Source organism: Bufo gargarizans, chromosome 5, assembly GCF_014858855.1.
Source record: "Bufo gargarizans isolate SCDJY-AF-19 chromosome 5, ASM1485885v1, whole genome shotgun sequence".
NCBI lineage: Eukaryota > Metazoa > Chordata > Amphibia > Anura > Bufonidae > Bufo > Bufo gargarizans.
This window is the reverse complement of record NC_058084.1, coordinates 90,177,453-90,198,567: the sequence shown is the minus strand read 5'-3', so window position 1 is coordinate 90,198,567 and position 21,115 is coordinate 90,177,453. Positions and strand designations below refer to the sequence as shown.

The 21,115-nt window shown below is 44.7% G+C and overlaps 1 protein-coding gene across 7 annotated transcripts in view; it reads left to right on the top strand.

Moving 5' to 3' along the window:
• VPS13B (vacuolar protein sorting 13 homolog B) overlaps positions 1-21,115 on the top strand; it is a 988,099-nt gene that overhangs the window by 97,033 nt on the left and 869,951 nt on the right. For all 7 annotated transcript variants that reach the window (XM_044295329.1, XM_044295331.1, XM_044295327.1 and 4 more), the window contains 3 exons: positions 4,810-4,977; positions 5,905-6,086; positions 9,692-9,863. In XM_044295329.1, the coding sequence (XP_044151264.1) occupies positions 4,810-4,977; positions 5,905-6,086; positions 9,692-9,863 (522 nt within the window). The remainder of the gene's footprint in view (positions 1-4,809; positions 4,978-5,904; positions 6,087-9,691; positions 9,864-21,115) is intronic.

Sequence of the window (21,115 nt, the reverse complement as noted above, 5' to 3'; positions counted from 1 at the left end):
AATCGTTTACTGCAGCCCTACCTGTAACCTTCTAACACACAGTGTGAATTGGGTTCAGATATGACTCATATTTTCCTATTTTAGAAGCCAGGCCGTCGCCTTTTATTAGGTCAGCAGTAAAAGTTATGTTTGTTAGACTTTAAATTACACTCTGCGTTTTTATGCGCTCAATATTTGCTTGTAAATCTTTTAAATGGCCTTACAGAGTAAACTGCAGTTTAATGTGAGGCTGTGAAGTAAGTGCCGACCATTGTAACGCATGCCATGTTAATCTCAGGCTATTTTTATATCATGACTTCACAATGTTGGAAGCCTTAGGCGACTTACAACATAAACTATAACCCGTTCACAGCGTGAGGTGTAAACCGACTGCGCCTCCTCTCTGGTAACAACAATGCGGAGGAGTTAGTTGGTTTTGGAACAAAATAAATTGCATGAGATGCAAATTCTTAAAAAAAAAATTTAATCTCATGAATTAAAAAATATCTGGAATAATAGACACCACAATTTTAACTATGGTAATGCAAAAATAAAAAGTGCCGCTCATCCTTTTTAGCTTCTTTACTCACCCATCTCCAGCTCTGGTGTCTTTGCTTTCTGTGGGTGGGCAGCAGCTCATCACATGTGACCATCAAGCACCAGCACATTCCAGGAGTGCACTGCTGTCAGTTCTTGTTAATGCTTTGTAACCTTGCATGGGAAATAGTCCATCGCACACGGTCTGAGAGATCCCACTAGTAATTAGCACTCTGGTATGCAATGTTTCACACTAGCGTTTACAAATCTGGGCAGGCAGTGTAACAAATGAGAATCTCTTTATAACAAAGCTAGAACCTGCCCTGTACCTCACATGGATCCAGAGATCTCCCCATTCATTGCTCTGCTAGATATATATCAAGCTGGAAGCTCATGGGGAGTGTCTATTCTGCTGCAGCGAAGGGGGCGTGTCCATGCTCTCCCTATCACGGCTCAGGAGACAGCTGAAGGATGAAACTGAGCATGTGCGGCCTTCTCAGTGAGATGGACAAAGAAATGAGCAAAACAACAGCAGTTGGCGCTGTACAGATACATTTTATTGCATAACTCGGGGGCTGTGCTAAATTTTTAATTACATGCAATTACAAAATAATTCAGATCCAGATGCTGGTTTGAAAACTGTAGAATATTTTTGGTGGGAAAGCCCCTTTAACTGTAATGGGGTTCGATTGAGATCCGACGCCAACCTAGCAAATATGCAGAGAATCTTCATTCTATACCAGAACAGCCTGCCGGAAGGCTGTGCCGCTTGTGTGAACCTAGCCAATGCCGCATTGATTCCTCACCACAAATTGGCAGTAGTTTACAGCACTGTTCATATGAATGAGGTTTTCAAACCTTCATCCATGCATAGTAGAAAAAAATTCAGCTGAGAAATATGAGCACATTGTGCATTTTCAGAAAATGCCTCTGCTCTTCACTGCTGATGTCACCCAAATTCTGTATAAGGGTGAAATCCACGGTGAATCAGAATCACAGTTTGCAGCAACGTCCTCTTGTAACGTGGATGCTATGGAATCGCAACAGATTTCCATGAATTTGATGTGAGATCCACACTGGGGACCATATCTAAGACTACGTTTCCACATGGGGGATGCTCTGTGAATTTTTGTACTGCAAATCCGCAGTGTCTTACAGTACCAGCAAAGTGGATGAGATTTTTAAGAAATCTCATCCACACACAGCATACAAAATCCACAAAGTAAATTTACCTGAAGTCTGGATTTGAAATCGACAGCATGTCCACTTATGCTACTTATCCAGGGCAGCACAATGGCTCGTGGTTAGCACCGGTGCCTTGCAGCGCTGGGATCCTGGGTTCAAACCCGACCAAGGACAACATCTTCATGGAATTTGTGTGTCCCCCCCCCCTTTGCTTTGGTTTTCTCCGGGTTCTCCGGTTTCCTCCCTGATAGGAAGCTTAGACTGTGAGCCCCCTTGGGGACAGTGTGATGCTAATGTCTGTAAAGCGCTACGGACTATAATAGTGCTATGTAAGTGCATAAAATAAAATTTTTATCTCTACTGCAAAATTCACCTTTGGCAATGGAGAGTTTGACGTCCACAGCCATTTTCAGAGCAAGAACGTTGCAGTTTTTGTTGCATTTTTCCTGTCTGTATTTTCTGTCATGTGTTGGCGCCCCCTAATACTTGGGTATAGAGATTCAAAGTGAAACCGTCACATTGAACATCCTGTCTAATGTGTGGGATATATTTACACCTGCACCTGAAAATCTCTTTCATACTTGTGAATGGGGTTGTTTCTGCAGAACGTGCATGGATTCTTGGTGGCTATAATAGCAAATATCGGCAACACCTTTCTGGCCTAGACTTAAAACTGATGGACCATAATATTTTAAAAATATTTAAAAATGTATATGAGAACAGAGCCCATGCTGTATCTTTATAATTGTGAAGTATTATCATAGCAACCTGGATTACTTGCAATTAAATGGGTTGTCCCATGATTAATGTAAAAAATAAAAATAACACATAATCTAGTACATGACAATCTCTTCCTAACCAGCGCTGTACCTCACATGGATCCAGAGATCTCCACATGCATTGCTTCCATTGCTCAGCTAGATTCTCTTTAGCTTGGCAGCCCAGGGAGCATGTCCTTTCTGCTGCAGCTCGCTCCCTGTAAGTGCCACAGCTTCTACCAGAATATATGACTGTTGGCAGTTGCAGATTTTTAAGGGGTTCTGCACTTTGTTTAAACTGATGATCTATCCTCTGGATAGATCATCAGCTTCTGATCGGCGGCGGTCCGACACCCGGGACCGCTGACGATCAGCTGTTTGAGAAGGCAGCAGCGCCGCGGCCTTCTCACTGTTTACCGCCGGCCCAGTGATGTCACGACTAGTAGCAACTGACCTGGGCGCAGCTAAGCTCTATTCAAGTAAACAGAGCTTAGCCCCGCTCCCAGGCCAGTGATACTAGTCGTGACGTCAGTGGGCCAGCGGTAAACAGTGAGAAGGCCGCGGCGCTGCTGGAGCGCTGCTGCCTTCTCAAACCGCTGATCGTCAGGGGTCCCGGGTGTTGGCCCTCCACCAATCAAATGCTGATGATCTATCCAGAGGATAGATCATCAGTTAGAACAAAGTGCAGAACCCCTTTAAGGTTGGTTTCACATCACTGTTTCAATTTCAATTTTTCTGATCAGTCAGAAGAAGAGAAGAAAACAAAACCGGATCCTGTAAAAAAAAAAATAAACCCAGATCTGTTGCATCCGTTTTAGCCAACTGCATGCAGTACTTTTTCCGTCTGAAATATATGGGTCTCAGATGGAAATGGCTAAAACTGATGCCAAATGTGCATAACGGATGCAACAGGATCCATTTTTTTTTCTGTTCTTCTGACTGATCAGAAGAACGGAAAATAAAACTTTTACGCAAAACCAGCCTAAACTGAGCACAAACAGTGGTATACAGACACACTTTATAATAGCTCACTGGCTATACTAATTTACACGTAATAACAAAAGTATTCAGATATAGCGGCTGGTTTGAAAAATGTATAATATGTTTTGTGACACAACCCCTTTAAAGGCATAGTAAAAAAAACAACAACTCTTATTTCTAGCAGTTTATGTTTGTTCTATGACCCTCGGAAGACAAATAGTTATTGATTTGTGAGACTTTTTTGTTCAGCTTTTCTTTACAGGTTAGATAAGGTATCTTGTAACTGCTTGTGCTTGTTCAGCATGCGCTATAGTCCTATATGTGCAAGGAACAATAAAAGAAAAACACACACAAGTAAAAAAAAAAAAAATAATGAAATAAAAAGTGTATTTAAAGCCTCCCTCTCGTTCAAGAATAAAAATTCACATTAACTAGGGATCAAACAACACTTACCTGGTGACCCCACCCCGTCTTTATCTTTTTACTTGCAGATGCATTAATTCCCAGATTCCTCTTTTATCATCCAAGATGGCCGCACCGCTTCTTAGACTACCTGATGCATACTGTGCAATTGGAGGCCCAAGCCTTGTTGCGCTAGGCTTGGCTCAAGTGAGCACTGCTGGCCAGTCTGATCGCAGGACTGGATGAGCAGCAAGTGTCTTTGCCTACCGAAACACAATGTGCGTCAAGTAGTCTGGGAAGCGTTGTGGACATCTTGAATAACCCGAAATTGGCACATCTGCAGATGAAAAGGAGGGTACCATGTAAGTGTTCTGCTCGTTCCACAGTTAAAGGGGTTGTCTCATCACAGACTATGGGGGCATTTCTCTAGGATATGCCCTCTTGTCTTTTTGGTGTGGGTCCCACTGCTAGAACCCGCACCTATATCGAGAAGAGAGCCCCGAAAGTGGTGGAGGACGCACTACACATGAGCAGCCTCCATCCATTCCTTTTCTTTAGGGCCGACAAAAATAACCGAGCGCTGGCTCTGCTATTTCTGTCATGCCCAGAGAAGTGAATGGGAGCGGTGGCCGGTCATGAGCGGTGTGCTCCCATTCACTTCTATGGGGAGTGCGCTTGGTGGTGGCTGGACCAGAGTCCTCCAGCCACCACCTTGCGGGGCTCCATTCCCAAAATAGGCGCAGGTCCCAGGGTTGGGACCCACACCTATAAGACAGTGGGGGCATATCCTAGCGATATGCCCCCATTGTCTCAGATGAGACAACCCCTTTAAGGTGAAGTCTTTTTTTTTAATGAACCGGAGGGTCTTTTGTTAGTGTGCGGGGGTCTGAGGTTTACTTTCTTCCTCCATTGCGCAGTTCTGTAGAGGTTATTCCAGAATCTTCATTGCTTGTCCTTTGTCTTGCAGGTTATGTCCAGAGTTTAATCCGTCGTGTTGTGAACAATGTGAATATCGTGGTGAATAACCTAATCTTGAAGTACGTTGAGGACGATATTGTCCTGTCGGTCAACATCACGTGCGCAGAGTGTTGCACAGTGGACGAGTTCTGGGACCGGGCTTTTATGGACATCTCTGGTGAGCTGTGACTCCTAATGTTTGTGTCTGGACTCATTTATCTTTATATGCAAATTTAAGGGGCTTTTCCAAGTGTTTTTTTTTTTTCTTTTCACTGATGACCTGTCCACCTTGGTGCTCGCAGAAGCGTTGAAACCTTTTAAAGCTTTTCCTAGGCGACTGACCCCACATTCATTGGTCACATGGCCCGGGTGCAGCTCAGCCCCAACGGGACATCAAGCACAGCCGCTATACAATGTAGAAGACAGAAGACCGTAGCATTCTCAGGAGTGCCAGCGCCTTCTCAAACAGCTGATTGGCGGTGGTCCCAAGTGTCAGACCCCCACCGATCAGATACTGATTACCTACCCAGTAGTATGTAAAATAAACAATTGGAAAACCCCTTTAATCTTACGTATTTTGTAGTTGGCTGTCCAGTTAAAGAAAAAAGTTCATTCATTTTTTCAGTGACCATTTATGTAGGGTGTATTCATGTTTGCTGGTTTAGTCACAGTGTTTCTGCAAATCACATCCAAAATATTGGCCATTTTGCAAAACCGCTTTGCTGTGGTTTTTCTACATTTACTAAAACCGCAGCAAAATGGGCATTTGTAGACAGTAAAATGTGTATCGGATAATGTGTAACACCTGTCCTATGTTCATGTCTCAGCTGGCCACCTTCTAGAATGCATTGGGCGAATAGGTTTTCCCAAGTTTGAGATTTTTCTCATATTTTATAGACTGATCAATATGTAAATTGTTATTCGCAGAAATGATTTGCTCATTAGGGCCTTATCATCAATTAGACATATCCTCCTGGTGTGTGCGCCTGTCGTCAAAAATTACTTCACTTTCTCCCCTACTTTTATGCCCAAAACTGTATTAATGCAATAGACCATTTCCAGAGCAGAGTGCGGTTACTTAAAATTTAAGGTTTTTTCATTGCAGCCACTGATCTCGTCCTTAGAAAAGTTATAAATTTTTCGGACTGCACTGTTTGTCTCGACAAGAGAAATGCCAGCGGGAAAATAGAATTTTATCAGGATCCACTTCTGTACAAATGTTCATTCCGAACCCGTCTGCATTTTACATATGACAGTCTTAACTCCAAAATGCCTGCAGTGATTAAGGTAATTGCCTCCCAGTATGTATGCTTTGAAATTACACGACCAGTGTTTGTTTCCGTGTCCGTTCCGTTTTTTTTGCAGATAGAATGCGGACCCATTTATTTCAATGGGTCCGCAAAAAATGCGGACAGCATATTGTGTGTTGTCCGCATCAGTATGTCCGTTACGTAGCCCCGCAAAAAAAAAATAGAACATGTCCTATTGTCCATTTTAGGCATTGTTACAATGGATCTGCAAAAAAGAAAAACGGATGGCATATGAATGTCATCCGTTTTTTTTTTTTTTTTGTGTACTGCAAAACACATACGGTCGTGTGCATGTAGCCTAAGGAATAGTTAACACTTCAGTGATTTGGTCCGTGTTTTCTATCAGTGATTGCATTGCAGCCAGCGAGTCTGCAGTTTACTGGCACCGGCCGTGTGCACACCAGAAGGAGCAGTGCGGAACGGAGGCACGGAACTAGGGGTGCACCGAAATTTCGGCGGCCGAAAATATCGGCCGAGAATGCACCTAATCTGTTTCTGCCGATATTTTTACATATCGGCCGGAAATAGCGGGGAGGAGCTGGGGGCCAGTGCGTTCACTGTGCTCCGGCCCCCAGCTCCAGTAGTTATAAAATGTTGTACAATTAATAAGCATTCTATTCATTTGGCCCCCCTCTGCAGTATTACATTCAATACAGCCACATCCTACTCACAGGGCTGTGCTGGCCGGCTGGGCAGACGAGCGGCAGCATCACGACTGACGTCACATGCCTGCGCCGCCTCCTTCATTCAGAAAGTAGGCCGGGCACATGACGTCAGTTGTGACTCTGCCGCTCCTCTGCCCGGCCGGCCAGCATTAAGATGACAGCCCTGTGAGTATGATGTGGCTGTATTGAATGTAATACTGCAGAGGGGGGCCAAATGAATAGATTTCTTATTAATTGTACAACATTTTATAACTACTGGAGCTGGGGGCCGGAGCACAGTGAACGCACCGGCCCCCAGCTCCTCCTCCCAGTTCCTCCCCGCTATTTTCTATTAATCTATTAATTGTACAATGGGGGCTGTGGATGGCACTGTTATGGGGTGGGGGTCTGTGGATGGCACTGTTATGGGGTGGGTGGGGGTCTGTGGATGGCACTGTTATGGGGTGGGTGGGGGTCTGTGGATGGCACTGTTATGGGGTGGGTGGGGGTCTGTGGATGGCACTGTTATGGGGTGGGTGGGGGTCTGTGGATGGCACTGTTATGAGGTGGGGGGGTCTGTGGATGGCACTGTTATGGGGTGGGTGGGGGTCTGTGGATGGCACTGTTATGGGGTGGGTGGGGGTCTGTGGATGGCACTGTTATGGGGTGGGTGGGGGTCTGTGGATGGCACTGTTATGAGGTGGGGGGGGTCTGTGGATGGCACTGTTATGAGGTGGGGGGGGGGTCTGTGGATGGCACTGTTATGGGGTGGGTGGGGGTCTGTGGATGGCACTGTTATGGGGTGGGTGGGGGTCTGTGGATGGCACTGTTATGAGGTGGGGGGGTCTGTGGATGGCACTGTTATGGGGTGGGGGGTCTTTTAAAAGTATTTGGGCAAAAAGGCAGTTTCGGTTTCGGTTTCGGTCAAGGGGTATCCTGAAGTTTCGGTTTCGGACCAGAATTTTCATTTCGGTGCACCCCTACACGGAACCCCATGGAAACACTACGAAGCGCTTCCATGGGGTTTCGCACCATGCCTTCACACCGCAAAAAAATGTAAAATGTTCAGTTTTTTGCAGTTCAGACGGATCATGGACCCATTCAAGTTTAATGAGTCTGCAGCAACCACCCAGATGGTGCCCGTGCATTGGGGACAGCAAAATGCGTTCCCCAATGCAAGGAACGGCCGACGCACATTCGTGTGCATGAGGCCTAAATCACTGAAGTGTGAACTAGGCCTAAGGCTTTATATTAAATGAGTAAATCATCCAGGCGATTGTTGGCAGGGAAGCGTTCCTTCCTGGCAATCTCCTGCTCGTCAGCAGAGGAGACCGCTGCTATTGCATACATGATCTCCTCCTCAGTATTTGGAGCAGTAATCGCTAATGCCATTGCTCGTCCCCATACAGAATCATTATTTGCCGGCAGCAAATCGTGCCGCCGGCAAACAATGTTTTTTAAACCTGTTGAAAGGTTCTGATTCCTTGATGAACAAGCATTTGCTTGACCCATTTACTTCTGTGGGGCCCTTTTCTTCCGTTCCACGGCTCTGCAAAACAAATGAAGCATGTCCTATACTTGTCATTGAAAATCAGGACGTGGCCCCATTAAAGTCTATGGATCTGCAAAAATCGGGAATGCAATCCGTTTTTTTTTGCGGACATGCTGAACTGTCCGCAAAAAACGGATCCGCATTTTTGCGGACAGTATATACGGCCGTCTGAATGAGCTCTTAGTCTTTTTACATGAAATCCGTATGTTTATTTCCTTTTCAATCTGTTTGTAAATTTGCTATGATATGGCTTCGATACTGCAGTTTTACTGCACGTCTGCAAACCCCATGCATGGTTGACAGATCTATTATGTGGGAACATTCACACAACACAATAGGGTTTGTGTGCTTTTCTCATCCATAAGTTTGTTCCCAAAATAACTTATCCTATACTTGGCCACAAAATGTGGTTCATGGACCCATTGCTGTTGATGGGTCCACAAAAAAAAAAAAAAAAATGCAACACAGAGGTCATCCATACTGTCTTGTGAAGGTTCCCTAGGGCTACATGCACATGAAAGTTGTTGTTTCCGTGTCAGTTCCGTTTTTTGTTTTTTTTGCGGATAGGATGCGGACCCATTCATTTCAATGGATCCAAAAAAAATGTGGACAGCACACTGTGCTGTCCGCATCAGTATGTCCATTCTGTAGCCCCGCAAAAAAAATAGAACATGTCCTATTCTTGTCCGTTTTAGCCATTGTTACAATGGATCTGCAAAAAAAACAAAAAACTGATGGCATATGGATGCAATTTGCAGACCGCAAAACGCATACGGTCGTTTGCATGTATCTTCAATATAGATTTCAAAGTGACATCTGCTGGCAGAAGAAGATAAAACACTGTTAAAAATGTCATAAAGAATGTGATGTTTTATTGCTAAACGCTGAGTGTGAAATCAGCCTTAGGCTACTTTCACACTTGCGGCAGGACGGATCCGACAGGCTGTTCACCCTGTCTGATCCGTCCTTCCGCTATTTCGCCGGACCGCCGCTCCATCCCAGCACGGCAGTTTGCGTTGAGAGGCCGCCGGACAAAAAAAATCGGACATGCAGGACTTTTAGTCCGGCGGCCTTTCGCCGTGCTGCACTGGAGCTCCGCCCCGGTCCCCATTATAGTCAATGGGGACTGAGCGGCGGTCAGGCGGCACGGCAAAATAGCGGAAGGACGGATCCGACAGGGTGAACAGCCTGTCTGATCCATCCTGCCGCAAGTGTGAAAGTAGCTTTAGTCAGGTTCCCATTGTCCTATTGCTTTATATAATATCCCAAAAGTTTTAATTCAGAAATATCCTGATCCAGCAGAATGCCTTTACTTTAGCAATTATATTAAATTCATACAGGTTAGAGGACTGGTAGATTGTAACCGCCCGATGTTGTTTTATTTAGATTCATACGATGGTTGAGAGTCTGAAACTCTCCCTCACCGATCAGCAACTTCCGATGTTTATCCGCATCTTACAGTTGGGGATTGCTCTCTACTATGGTGAAATAGGAAACTCAAAGGAAGAAATCGAGGATCCTCCCGGCCATACTAAGGATACTGTGGTCCACATGCCTGGTAAGTGCTGCAGTTTATGTTTGCTGCACTGTATGATTGCAACTGTGTCATAAGTTTGGTCGTAGTCACTTGTGCCTTTCTTTTCTAGAGGGACCAATTGAAGTCACGTTGTGACTCCCGTGCAACTTCATTTAGCCATCACCTTAAAGAGGTTGTCTAAGGCTCCATTCACACATCCGCAAGTGTGGTCCGCATCCGTTCCGTGCGGAACAGGTGCGGCAGACCTATTCATTCTCTATGGGGATGGAATGGATGCGGAGAGCACACTATGTGCTCTCCGCATCCGCATTTCCGAAGCGCGCCCCCGATCTTCCAGTCTGCAGCTCCGCAAGAGAATAGAGCATGTCCTATTCTATTCTTGTCCGCAATTGCGGACAAGAATAGGCATTTCTATGGGGGTGTCGGCCGGGTGTATTGTGGATCCGCAATGCACTACGGACGTGTGAATCAACCCTAAGGGTTTAACCGTAATGACCTATCCTCCAAGATAGGTCATCAGTATGTGAGGGTCCGACGCCTGGCACCCCTGTCCCATCAACTGGGTGAAGAGCCTTCTTGCAATTTGCAGAACACCGTGCCCTACATTGTACAGTGGTTGTGCCTGGTATTGCAGCTCAGTCTCATTCACTTGAATGGGACTGAGCTGTCCCTAGGCCGTTTGACTGATGAGCGTGACATCAGTGGCCTTGGAAGAGGGCGCGGCGTTCACCAGAGAGCCATGACCTCTTCAAACAGCTGATCAGCAGGGGTGCCGTGATTCGGACCCCTACCCATCTGAAATTGATGAATCTATCCGAAGGATAGGCCATTAACATAAAAAACTCAGACAACTTCTTTAAAGGGTTTTCACATCTCATAAAGTGATGACATAGCACTAGGATTTGCCGCACTTTATGGTTAGTGGGGGTTCAACCTCTGAGACCCCTACAGATTTTTAGGTGGACACAATATTGAAGGAAATGCAAAGCTAAACCAATGTTTTTGCTTGACCACGATGCTGGCCTCATGACTGTACAAGAAACTTGAATGGGACTCTGGTACAGTTATCTGCCCCAGGAAATTTCCCAGTGGGCCAATGCCCAGGGGCCCCCCAAGCCTCCTAATGACTGCCCAGGTACATAACAATCTGATGTTCTCTGCATTAAAGGGGTTATCCCATGAATAATGTCAAAAATGAACATTATATAGTACATGACAACATCTTTCTGCTGCAGCTCAGGGAGCGTGTCTGAGGTCTCCCTATCACAGCTTAGGGGGCGTGTCCATGACCTCCCTATCACAGCTCAGGGGGCGTGTCTCAGCTCTCCCTATCACAGCTCAGGGGGCGTGTCTTAGCTCTCCCTATCACAGCTCAGGAGGCAGAAGAAGGATGAAACTGAGCATGTGCGGCCATCTCAGTGAGCAGGTCAAAAAAATAAGAAATTATGTAGAATGTAGAAGCATCAGGAACTCATGAACCTGGCTGGCTGCACTATGGTATTTAGTTTTGCTAACTGTAAGGCTACAAATTAAAACTGTAATTGTATTCTAATCTGGCTTCTTGGTGTATGAGATTATAATTTATGTTATGTGTAAACTGTCTATACCTCCAGTGGAAGATTTAGAGTAACCCATGGCATTAGTAATAGCCCATTAGCGAGTCAATGCCTCCAGAGCATGTGGTGGAGCCACACTGAAGACTTCTGAATAGTATTGGGGTTCATTTACAACCTTTCTAAGTAGTATACCTGTAAAGGTGTTGGCCAATTTATTTATGATGTGTACAAACGAGTGGAAAAATGGGGATGTACAGGTGAAACTCAAAAAATTAGAATATCGTGCAAAAGTCAATTTTTTTCAGTAATGCAAATTAAAAGGAGTTGCATTAATGCAGCTTAAAATTAGAATATTGTGAAAAGGTTTAATATTCTAGGCTCAAAGTGTCTCACTCTAGTCAGCTAATTAATCCGTACCCCCTGAGCAAAGGGGACCTGAGATTGTGACTTTGGGGTTTCATAAGCTGTAAGCCATAATTATCCAAATTATAACAAAGGCTTGAAATATCTCGCTTTGCATGTAATGAGTCTATCTCATATGTTAGTTTCCCCTTTTAGGGTGCATTACTGAAATAAAGGAATTTTGCACAATATCAAAATTTTTCGAGTTTCACCTGTATGTAGCCTACTAATATGTATTGTTCTCTATTATCGAGCGCTGTCTTCTTTTCATCCAGGTCTTTGCCGAGGACAAGCCTGCTGCTCCCTAAGGGGCACGTGCCTTAACCTCATCCATCAGCGTCCCCCATTGTAATGCACTGCGTCTGCATTAGTTGGCTGATGTGAAAGGGCAGATGAAGATGATACTTTACTTATACCAAGATTTAATTGCACTTGCACACCAGGAAACAAACGCAGCCGCAGTGCATTAGTATAGGACAGTGATAGGCAAACTGCGGCTCTCCAGCTGTTGCAGAACTACAACTCCCAGCATGCAGAGACTGCCTACAGCTTTCAGCCTACAGCAGGGTATGGTGGGAGTTGTAGTTTTGCAACAGCTGGAGAGCCGCAGTTTGCCTATCACTGGTATAGGAGACTATGGTGGGCAGGGCTGCATCACATGCCCGCTATTAGTGGACATTATCAGGACTGGAGTAGTGGGGCTGTCCTTGGAGAAGACCTTTAATAACTGTTGGGTGGCACTTCATAATGCTAGAGAACATCACAGAAAGACTTTGTATTGGTAAGTTACATATGTCCCCCTATACCCTCTCTTTTGAACATATTAGGGGTCATTTACTTACAGCGCTACGGCCAGTTTTTGGCATATAAACAGTCTAGAGACCCTATTTTGCCACTTTAAATGCCCATGTGACAGTATTTTGTCACATGGGTGGGTGTTTTTATGCTGTCCCCGCCAAAGGATAGGGTGGGGGCGTTGAAGGTACCAGACCGGAGCAGGACAATAGGCACCAGCACATTTGGAAACATTTATGTCATTTTCAGGCATAAAAGTTGTTGAAAACCTACTTCATTCAGGCAGTAGGCGGAGTAGACTTTCACTCCAGGCGCGCACTGCCAGAGGATGCACCTAATTTAGGATGCGGTGCCTCGTCATAAGTTCTTTGCACTCTCTGGCTGGTGTAAAAAGCTGGTCTTTGATAAATAACCACATAATATATATATATATATATTTAAGTGGTTAATCATTCAGGATTATTACTATTTCAACAGATAAATTATTGTACAATGTAGTATTATACAATTTTCCAATATGAACCTTTATATTTTGCTTGTCCTGGTTTTGTGATGGACACTCAGATGCTCGCCTGCCTGACTTAGGGTACTTTCACAGCTAGCGCTATTCTTTTCCGGCATAGAGTTCCGTCCTATGGGCTCTATACCGGAAAAGAACTGATCAGTTTTATCCCCATGCATTCTGAATGAGTGAAATCCGTTCAGGATGCATCAGGATGTCTTCAGTTCAGTCATTATGACTTTTCAGGACAGAGACAATTACGCAGCATGCTGCGGTTTTATCTCCGGCCAAAGAAGCTGAACACTTGCCTGACAGCATTTTTTTCTATAGGAATGTATTAGACTCGCATCCGTCTCCGAGTGTTCCGGCAAAACGGATCAGTTTTTGCAGTCTGCGCATGCTCAGACTACAAAAAATTAGAAAAATAAATAAATGGCGGATTTTTTTTCCTGCAGCGCCTTCCCGCGCTGCGGATTTCCGCAATTGAAAATCAGTTCCTTTCAGCTAATTGGGACTTGCAGAAATCCATGTGCTTCCCGCTCCATGCAAATGAATGGAACTGATTTTCAATCGCGGAATATTCTGCGACTAAATCTGCACTGTGTGCTGGTAGCCTTAGGCCCCTTTCACGCGAGCGACTTTTCCGTGCGGGTGCAATGAGGGACGTGAACGCATAGCACCTGCACTGAATCCTGACCCATTCATTTCAATGTGTCTGCATTGCGTGAAAAACGCAGCATGTTCTATATTCTGCGTTTTTCACGCAGCCCTGGCCCCATAGAAGTGAATGGGGCTTCAGTGAAAAACGCATTGCATCCGCAAGCAAGTGCGTATGCGATGCGTTTTTCACTGATGGTTGCTAAGAGATGTTGTTTGTAAACCTTACATTTTTTATCACGCGCGTGAAAAAATGCATCAAAATGCATTGCACCCGCGCGGAAAAAACTGAACGCAATCGCAGACAAAACCGACGGAACTTAGTTGCCAAATGGTGCGAGTTTAACGCATCCAGAGCCAATCCGTCACGCTCGTGCGTGTGAAAGAGGCCTAAGGCTAAATGCACATGATGAGGATTGCATGAGGAAAATGCACATGAGGTGGATTTTTTCCTCGCGGATTTTGACCTGCGGTGTGGATTTTTAAATCCGCAAAATGTAATTTTATTTTATTTTTGCTGACCGGATCTTCTTCATTCACTTAGTAAAATCCGCACCAATTGGTACGGATTGTCCACACGGATTTCAGTGCGGCATTTCCCGCACATAAATCCTAAATGTGTGCATTTCCCCTTACAGTAGAATTTCATATCTACTGGAATGTCCAGTAGGGAGATGGCGAAGCCCTGGAGGATATGAGCTTTCTGAAAATAATCCTGGACACTGTTGTATAATGCGCTGGTATGAAGCCAGGCTCCCAGCATGTCCCCATTATATCATTTTAGTTAAGCTATGCATTTTGTTAAGTAGGCCTTCAATGTGCTGATCTCTGGTAGCATCATTTAGTGAATTGGGGCAATGATTAAAGATACTACCCAAAATAATGTAATGTGGACAATTGGAATAATTGTCTACTGGGAGCTTGCGTTTTTCACCCATTTCTGGGCTAAATGATTGCAGACTCAACTTAACTTTGATCAGAGATTCAGTCCTGTAAAAATCAGGGTTCAAGATGAGGGATGGGCCCAATACATCTGTTTTTAACAGCTTACAGATACAGCGACTGCCCCGTATGACAATGCCAATTACTGCGCTTAATTGATTACTGACATGGCCCTGAAATTAAATGATGCCAGGATTATGTCATGCTCCATGTGGCGGGATAGGAAACACCTTTACCAGTGGAAATTGTAATTCCTAGCAGACTGGGCGGGTAATTCGTTTTACTGTATTAACCCTTTGTGCTATCAAAGTAATCGCTCACCACTACCGGGGTTCAGCAACCTTAGGCACCCCAGCTGTGGTGAAACTACAACTTCCCAGCAGGCACTCTTGCTTAGCTGCTCTCAGAACTCCCATAGAAGTGAATGGAGCATGCTGGGTGTTGTAGTTTCACAACAGCTGGAGTGGTGGAGGTTGCTGACCCCTGTACTAGTACACATGCTCAGAGCTATGTGATTTTAGCGGCAACTTCGGATTCGTTATGATTGTGGATCCCGATTCGCAAAGAAGTATATTCGTGCATGCGCCGCTACTCACAGTAACCACGCACGCGTAAAATTATGATGTTCCGGTGCCATCTTAATGTGGCCTCATCGGCAAGAATATATTTGAACACCTCAGTCCCCCGGCCACAGTAAAGCTGATATTTTGAACAAATTGGTTTCGTCCAGAGTTCCGCATGTCCGTTCTGAAAATTATAGAACTTCTTATCCTTGTCTGTATGGCGGACAAGAATAGTCATCTCTATTGATAGGAGTGAGAAAAACGCGGATTGCACTGCACACGGAAGGGATCTGGAATTTTGCGGATCCATGGTTTTGCGGTTGTGCATGGGGCCTTACAGAGAATAAAGCAGCTGATTGACATCCACTTTAGGCTATTCAGACGAGCAATGCAGTGTTTTAGGCCCCAAAAACAGATGTCTATCTCACAAAAATTGTGGTGAAAATTGGAAGAAAATAAAATGTACTGCATCCTGCGATTTTCTACGCACAAGACCGATCGTCCATGCGGAAAATGTGACATGTAACCTGGCCCATTGTCTATAATGTGTAAGTGAACTGTCCAGTCTGCAATCGGCCGTGAACATCACTCGTCTGAATGAGCTCTTATGCGTGCAGGAGATCCCCAGAACTGGAGCTGCTCTGTACAGTCTAGATCACTGAGGACCCCCTCCCTTTCTATAAAGAAGGACAAACCCTAAGGCCCCTTTCATACGGGAGAGTTTTGCGCAGGTGCAATGCGTGAGGGGAACGCATTGCACCCGCACTGAATCCGGACCCATTCATTTCTATGGGGCTGTGCACATGAGCGGTGGTTTTCACGCATCACTTGTGTGTTTCGTGAAAATCGCAGCAAGCTCTATTTTGTGCGTTTTTCACGCAACGCAGGCCCCATAGAAGTGAATTGGACTGCGTGAAAATCGCAAGCATCCGCAAGCAAGTGCGGATGCGGTGTGATTTTTCACGCACGGTTTCTAGGAGACGATCGGGATGGAGACCCGATGATTATTATTTCCCCTTATAACATGGTTATAAGGGAAAATAATAGCATTCTTAATACAGAATGCATAGTACAATAGCGCTGGAGGGGTTAAAAAAAAATCTAAAAATATTTTTTTTAACTCTCCTTAATCCACTTGTTTGCGCAGCCCGGCTTCTCTTCTGTCTTCTTTCTTCAGGACCTGGGTAAAGGACCTGTGATGATGTCACTGCGCTCATCACATAGTCCTTCACATGATCCATCACCATGGTAAAAGATCATGTGATGGACCATGTGATGACCGCAGTGATGTCACCACAGGTCCTTTACCCAGATCCTGAAGAAAGAAGACAGAAGAGAAGCCGGGCTGCGCAAACAAGTGGATTAAGGCGAGTTAAATTTTTTTATTTTTTTTTAACCCCTCCAGCGCTATTGTACTATGCATTCTGTATTAAGAATGCTATTATTTTCCCTTATAACCATGTTATAAGGGAAAATAATACAATCTACAGAACACCTAACCCAAACCCGAACTTCTGTGCAGAAGTTTGGGTACCAAATATGCAGATTTTTCTCACGCGTGTGCAAAACGCATTACAATGTTTTGCACTCACGCGGAAAAATCCCGCATTTTCCCGCAACGCACCCGCATCTTATCCGGGCAAAAATCATGACTCCCGTGTGAAAGAGGCCTAAGAGTTGTGATATTTGCCTTGGATTTTGTCTGCAGGTTGATCTCTATGTTCAGTATTTCAGTAGAATAAAAAAGCTTTGCGATGGCCTGCAAATGCCTTAAAAAATAAAAAAGTAACATCATATATATACTCACCCCCCACCCCCGTCCCTCCGCTGTTCCAATGATGTTCAGATCACCACTGCCTGCACTTCATGCTCCTGTGCCGAGACGACCGGAAATGGCTGTGGATAGCGCTCGCTGGCTGTAGTGATGAGCCGCCTCAGCTGATCCAGGAGATACCTGCATACTATCTTCTCATGGAGCATTGTCACGAAGTCTCCATACATGACTGATGTCCTTAAAGATGTTGTCTTGGCTAGAGATAATGATGGCCTATCCTTTGGATAGGTCATCAGTATCAGATCCGTGGGGGTCTGCCATCGGCAGCTGTTTTTTGGACAAGGGACTATGCAGTGGATGGAATGGAAGCAGACGGCTCTGTACACAGCACAGTTTCCAGCGCTGGAATACTGCAACTCAGCCCCTATTCACTTGAATAGGAGCTGCAGTACCCAGCCACGGCCACTACACATTGCACGGCGCTGTCTGCTTCCACTCCATCCATTGTACCGTTTGGCTCTCCAGATCAGCTGGTCTGTGGGGGTACCAATCTGATAGTGATTGTCTATCCTGACATTATCTCTAGCCAGGACAACCCCTTTAAAGAGAACCAGTACTTCCCCTAAGTTATATAATTGTCAAATAGCACACTGGGAGTTGTAGTGGTTGTTGGGCTGTTTGTCCCCGGTGTTAATCATTGCAGACAGATAAAAGGCAGCCTGCAGAAGGAAACGATTAGCTGATGGAGTTCAGCGAGGCTATCTGTGTGAGGAAACGGATAGGACGCTTCCTTTTTCATCTGCCACTGTACATGACTCAGAAAGACTCCCGGCAGCCGCTGCCGCATCCCTCCTGCAACACATAATCATCGTCTCCCTGTGCTTCTGTTGGATTGGCAGCTCGCATATATATATGGCACTGATTTCCTTAGTGCGTGAAATAAAGCATCTGTTTCATCAAGGCTTCCCTTGTAAAAAGTGATTACTGTTCTTACTGTAATAATTCCAGGCACGGCCTTTACATTACACCGGCCTGCATCCATAGCGCTACTGTAAGGCTCCCATGCGGAAGAGCCTTCAGGCCCATCTCCAGAGAACAGCCCCAGGGTTGGAGGTGCCCTTTACTGTAGCCGGGTTCTCAAAATGCTCGATTAATTTCTGATTGTGCATGAGATTATTTTGAGTGGTTGCTTAGCTTTTTAATAAAATATTATAACTGAGGTTGTTTGCACATTAGTTATACATAATTTTTTTTTATTTTTATTTGTGAGACAGGAATATGAAAAGGAACAAAATTAAAAATACCATTAGGCCACCTTCACACTAGTGCGGGTGAATGCAAATAAGATCCGCATAAATTTCCGTGTGTATTTCTATGCGTTTTTTGCATCGTATCTGCACCGAAATCAACAATTTCTAATGGAGGTATTTAGTGCTGATTTGATGCGGTGTTGCCACAGATCTCATCCTTCCATTGAAAACAGTGAAATCCACAATTAAAACTGCAAATATAATTGTTAAGCTGCGGATCTGGAAATCTGCAATGTTGGTTTCGCACGGAAACAATCCGCAAAGTGTGTATGAGATTTGTGTAATATCACACACTTTGCTGGTATTCTTATACACTGTGATATTTCCACACAGGAGTACTCGCACGTATTTTTTTGCTGCATTTCTGCACAAAAATCCCCATGTGTTACTTGTGGATTTTGGGAAGAAAGGCATGCAAATGAGTTCTGAACAAGCTCTGCCTCTAATGCCACCAGACTTAGGCCTGTTGCACATGAACGTTGGGCATCCGTTCCTTGCATTGGGTAATGCAATTTGCGATCCCTAATGCACGGGCAACGTCCGTGTGGAGGCTGGGATGGATCAAGACCCATTCAACTTGAATAGATTCATGATCCATCTTCACCGCAACAAAATAGAACAAGTTCTATTTTTTTGCGGTTGCTAAGGCACGGACCGAAACACCACAAAAGCACTCCGTAGTGCTTCCGTGGGGTTCCAATCCGTGCTTCTGTTCTGCATATCCGTGATTGTGGACCCCTTCAAGTGAATGGGTCCGTATCCGTGTTGTGGAGTGCACACGGTCCGGTGCCCATGTATTATGGACTGGCCGTGTAATGCGGATGTTCGTGTGCAAGAGGCCTTAGGCCTCTTACTCAGTTAAACCAGTACTTTCTGCTCTGCACTGGGGTGATGAGGGGCTATCACCCTGAAATAGCTGTCTGCAGATGGGGTGCTGGCTTATTTAATATTAGTCATGTCTCAAGACCTATTTAAAGGGTGGAACACTGACTTATAGGATAGCTGCCTTACATCTGGTGGCATCAGAGGCAGAGCTTGTTAAGAGCTCATTTGCATCCCTTTCTTCACAGAATTCCAGAGGAGCATGTATGGCCTATAAGTCTCTTCATGCCAATTAAGGCGCTCTCATCAAGGAGAGATAGTACCCCCCAAATTGCTGATTGTAATGCAGATTTGCCCCAGATCTCAACTGTTATATTGCAAATCAGTGCTTTATACACTGTGTGCATGTAGCCTAAATGGCTTTAAAAAAAATTGTGTAAAAAATCCTTAAATCCCTTATTACTGATGAATAACCTGTGGATGGTGAGATTAGAGTTACGGTAAGGCCTTTTTTATACTGCCCGATATTCGGCAGATTATCACTAACGAACGAGCGTTCATACAAACACTCATTAGCGATAATCGGCCTGTTTAAAGGTGCTGTAGATGACCTGGATGAGCGATGGCAATAGTGATGGCTCCTTCTCATACTGTGGAGGAGATCGCTGTCCATTGCTGAGCAGACGATTGTCTAGGAGGAACGCTTCCTTCCTGACGATCCCCTGCTCCATCGAGCTGTGTAAAGGGGCCTTAAAGGGGCTATCCGAGACAACAGAAAAATGTACCCCATATGCCCAGGCCCCTCACACTGATTCTACTTACCTCGCTCCCCACTCCCTATGCCGCTCCTGGTCCCCGCACCGTCGCAGCTGCTTCTCCCTGTGTGCGGATGAAAACATCCGGTGTTGGGGGGGAGCAGACAATTGTAGATGGGGATGAGCCTCTCTAGCATCACGGGTGTGAGGGGCCGGGCATATGGGGGGACATTTTTTAATCTCTCATGACCCCTGTAAGGCTTTTATTGCCCCCACTATTTGCTATGTCCATGGGACCCAATGTGTCCCACCGTATGCCTACATGCAACCTGTCCGAGGTATGTGGTGCGTCGAGAGTCCTCGTGACGGGAGACTCTTAACGCAATGTGAACATACACTAATGAAAGGAAAGAGTCTTATAGCTTCATATGCTTTACCCTTATAACAATGGTCTTGGCAAACGTTGCGGACTTGGCTGTTCAGTTGTAGAAGTGCTTGAAATCGTTGGAAAATATTGCTCTGACTTTTCTGTAAAATGTTTATGTGGTTCTGTGAATAAAACTTGAAACACACAGGGCTCCTTTTACCTATTCTTTAAAGCAGGATTGTATCAAGATGGAGTACCGACGGTAACATCTGGGGACCAGTAGCCCCGTTTCTGGTCTCGTATAAACTTCCATATGCATCTTTGGTTTCTCAAGAATTAATTCTGAGGAAATCTTCAAAGTGTTGGGTTGCCGACAGTCTCTGTACATAACAGCCCATTGGAGAAACAGGAACATAAAAATCCACCCTCAATCACTTGCTTTCTGCCAATGTTTGCCCTGTTCCCTATGTATTCCTCCACATTCATCACATACGAGAAGGTGCTGTTACTTAAATTTTAAATAAAACCTGAATTGAATGTATTCTGTATCGTATACATTTAAAATTTTGTTTCTGAATGAACAAGGTTGGTCAATTTCAGGATAGTAGAACTGTAGACTTATTTAGGATAATAGGGAACTTTCAAATTTTCCTCTTGGGGTACTTTCTCAAAATCTTTTTTTTTTTTTTTGGAGGTTGTGCGAACACTTTTTCAGTTGCATTTTACTTTACTTGAGGTGTGTTTTTTATTTTTATTTTATTTTATTTTTTTTATTATATTTTTCTGAATGCTCTGGATATGGTTTTTTGTGCCTTATGTTTTTGTTCC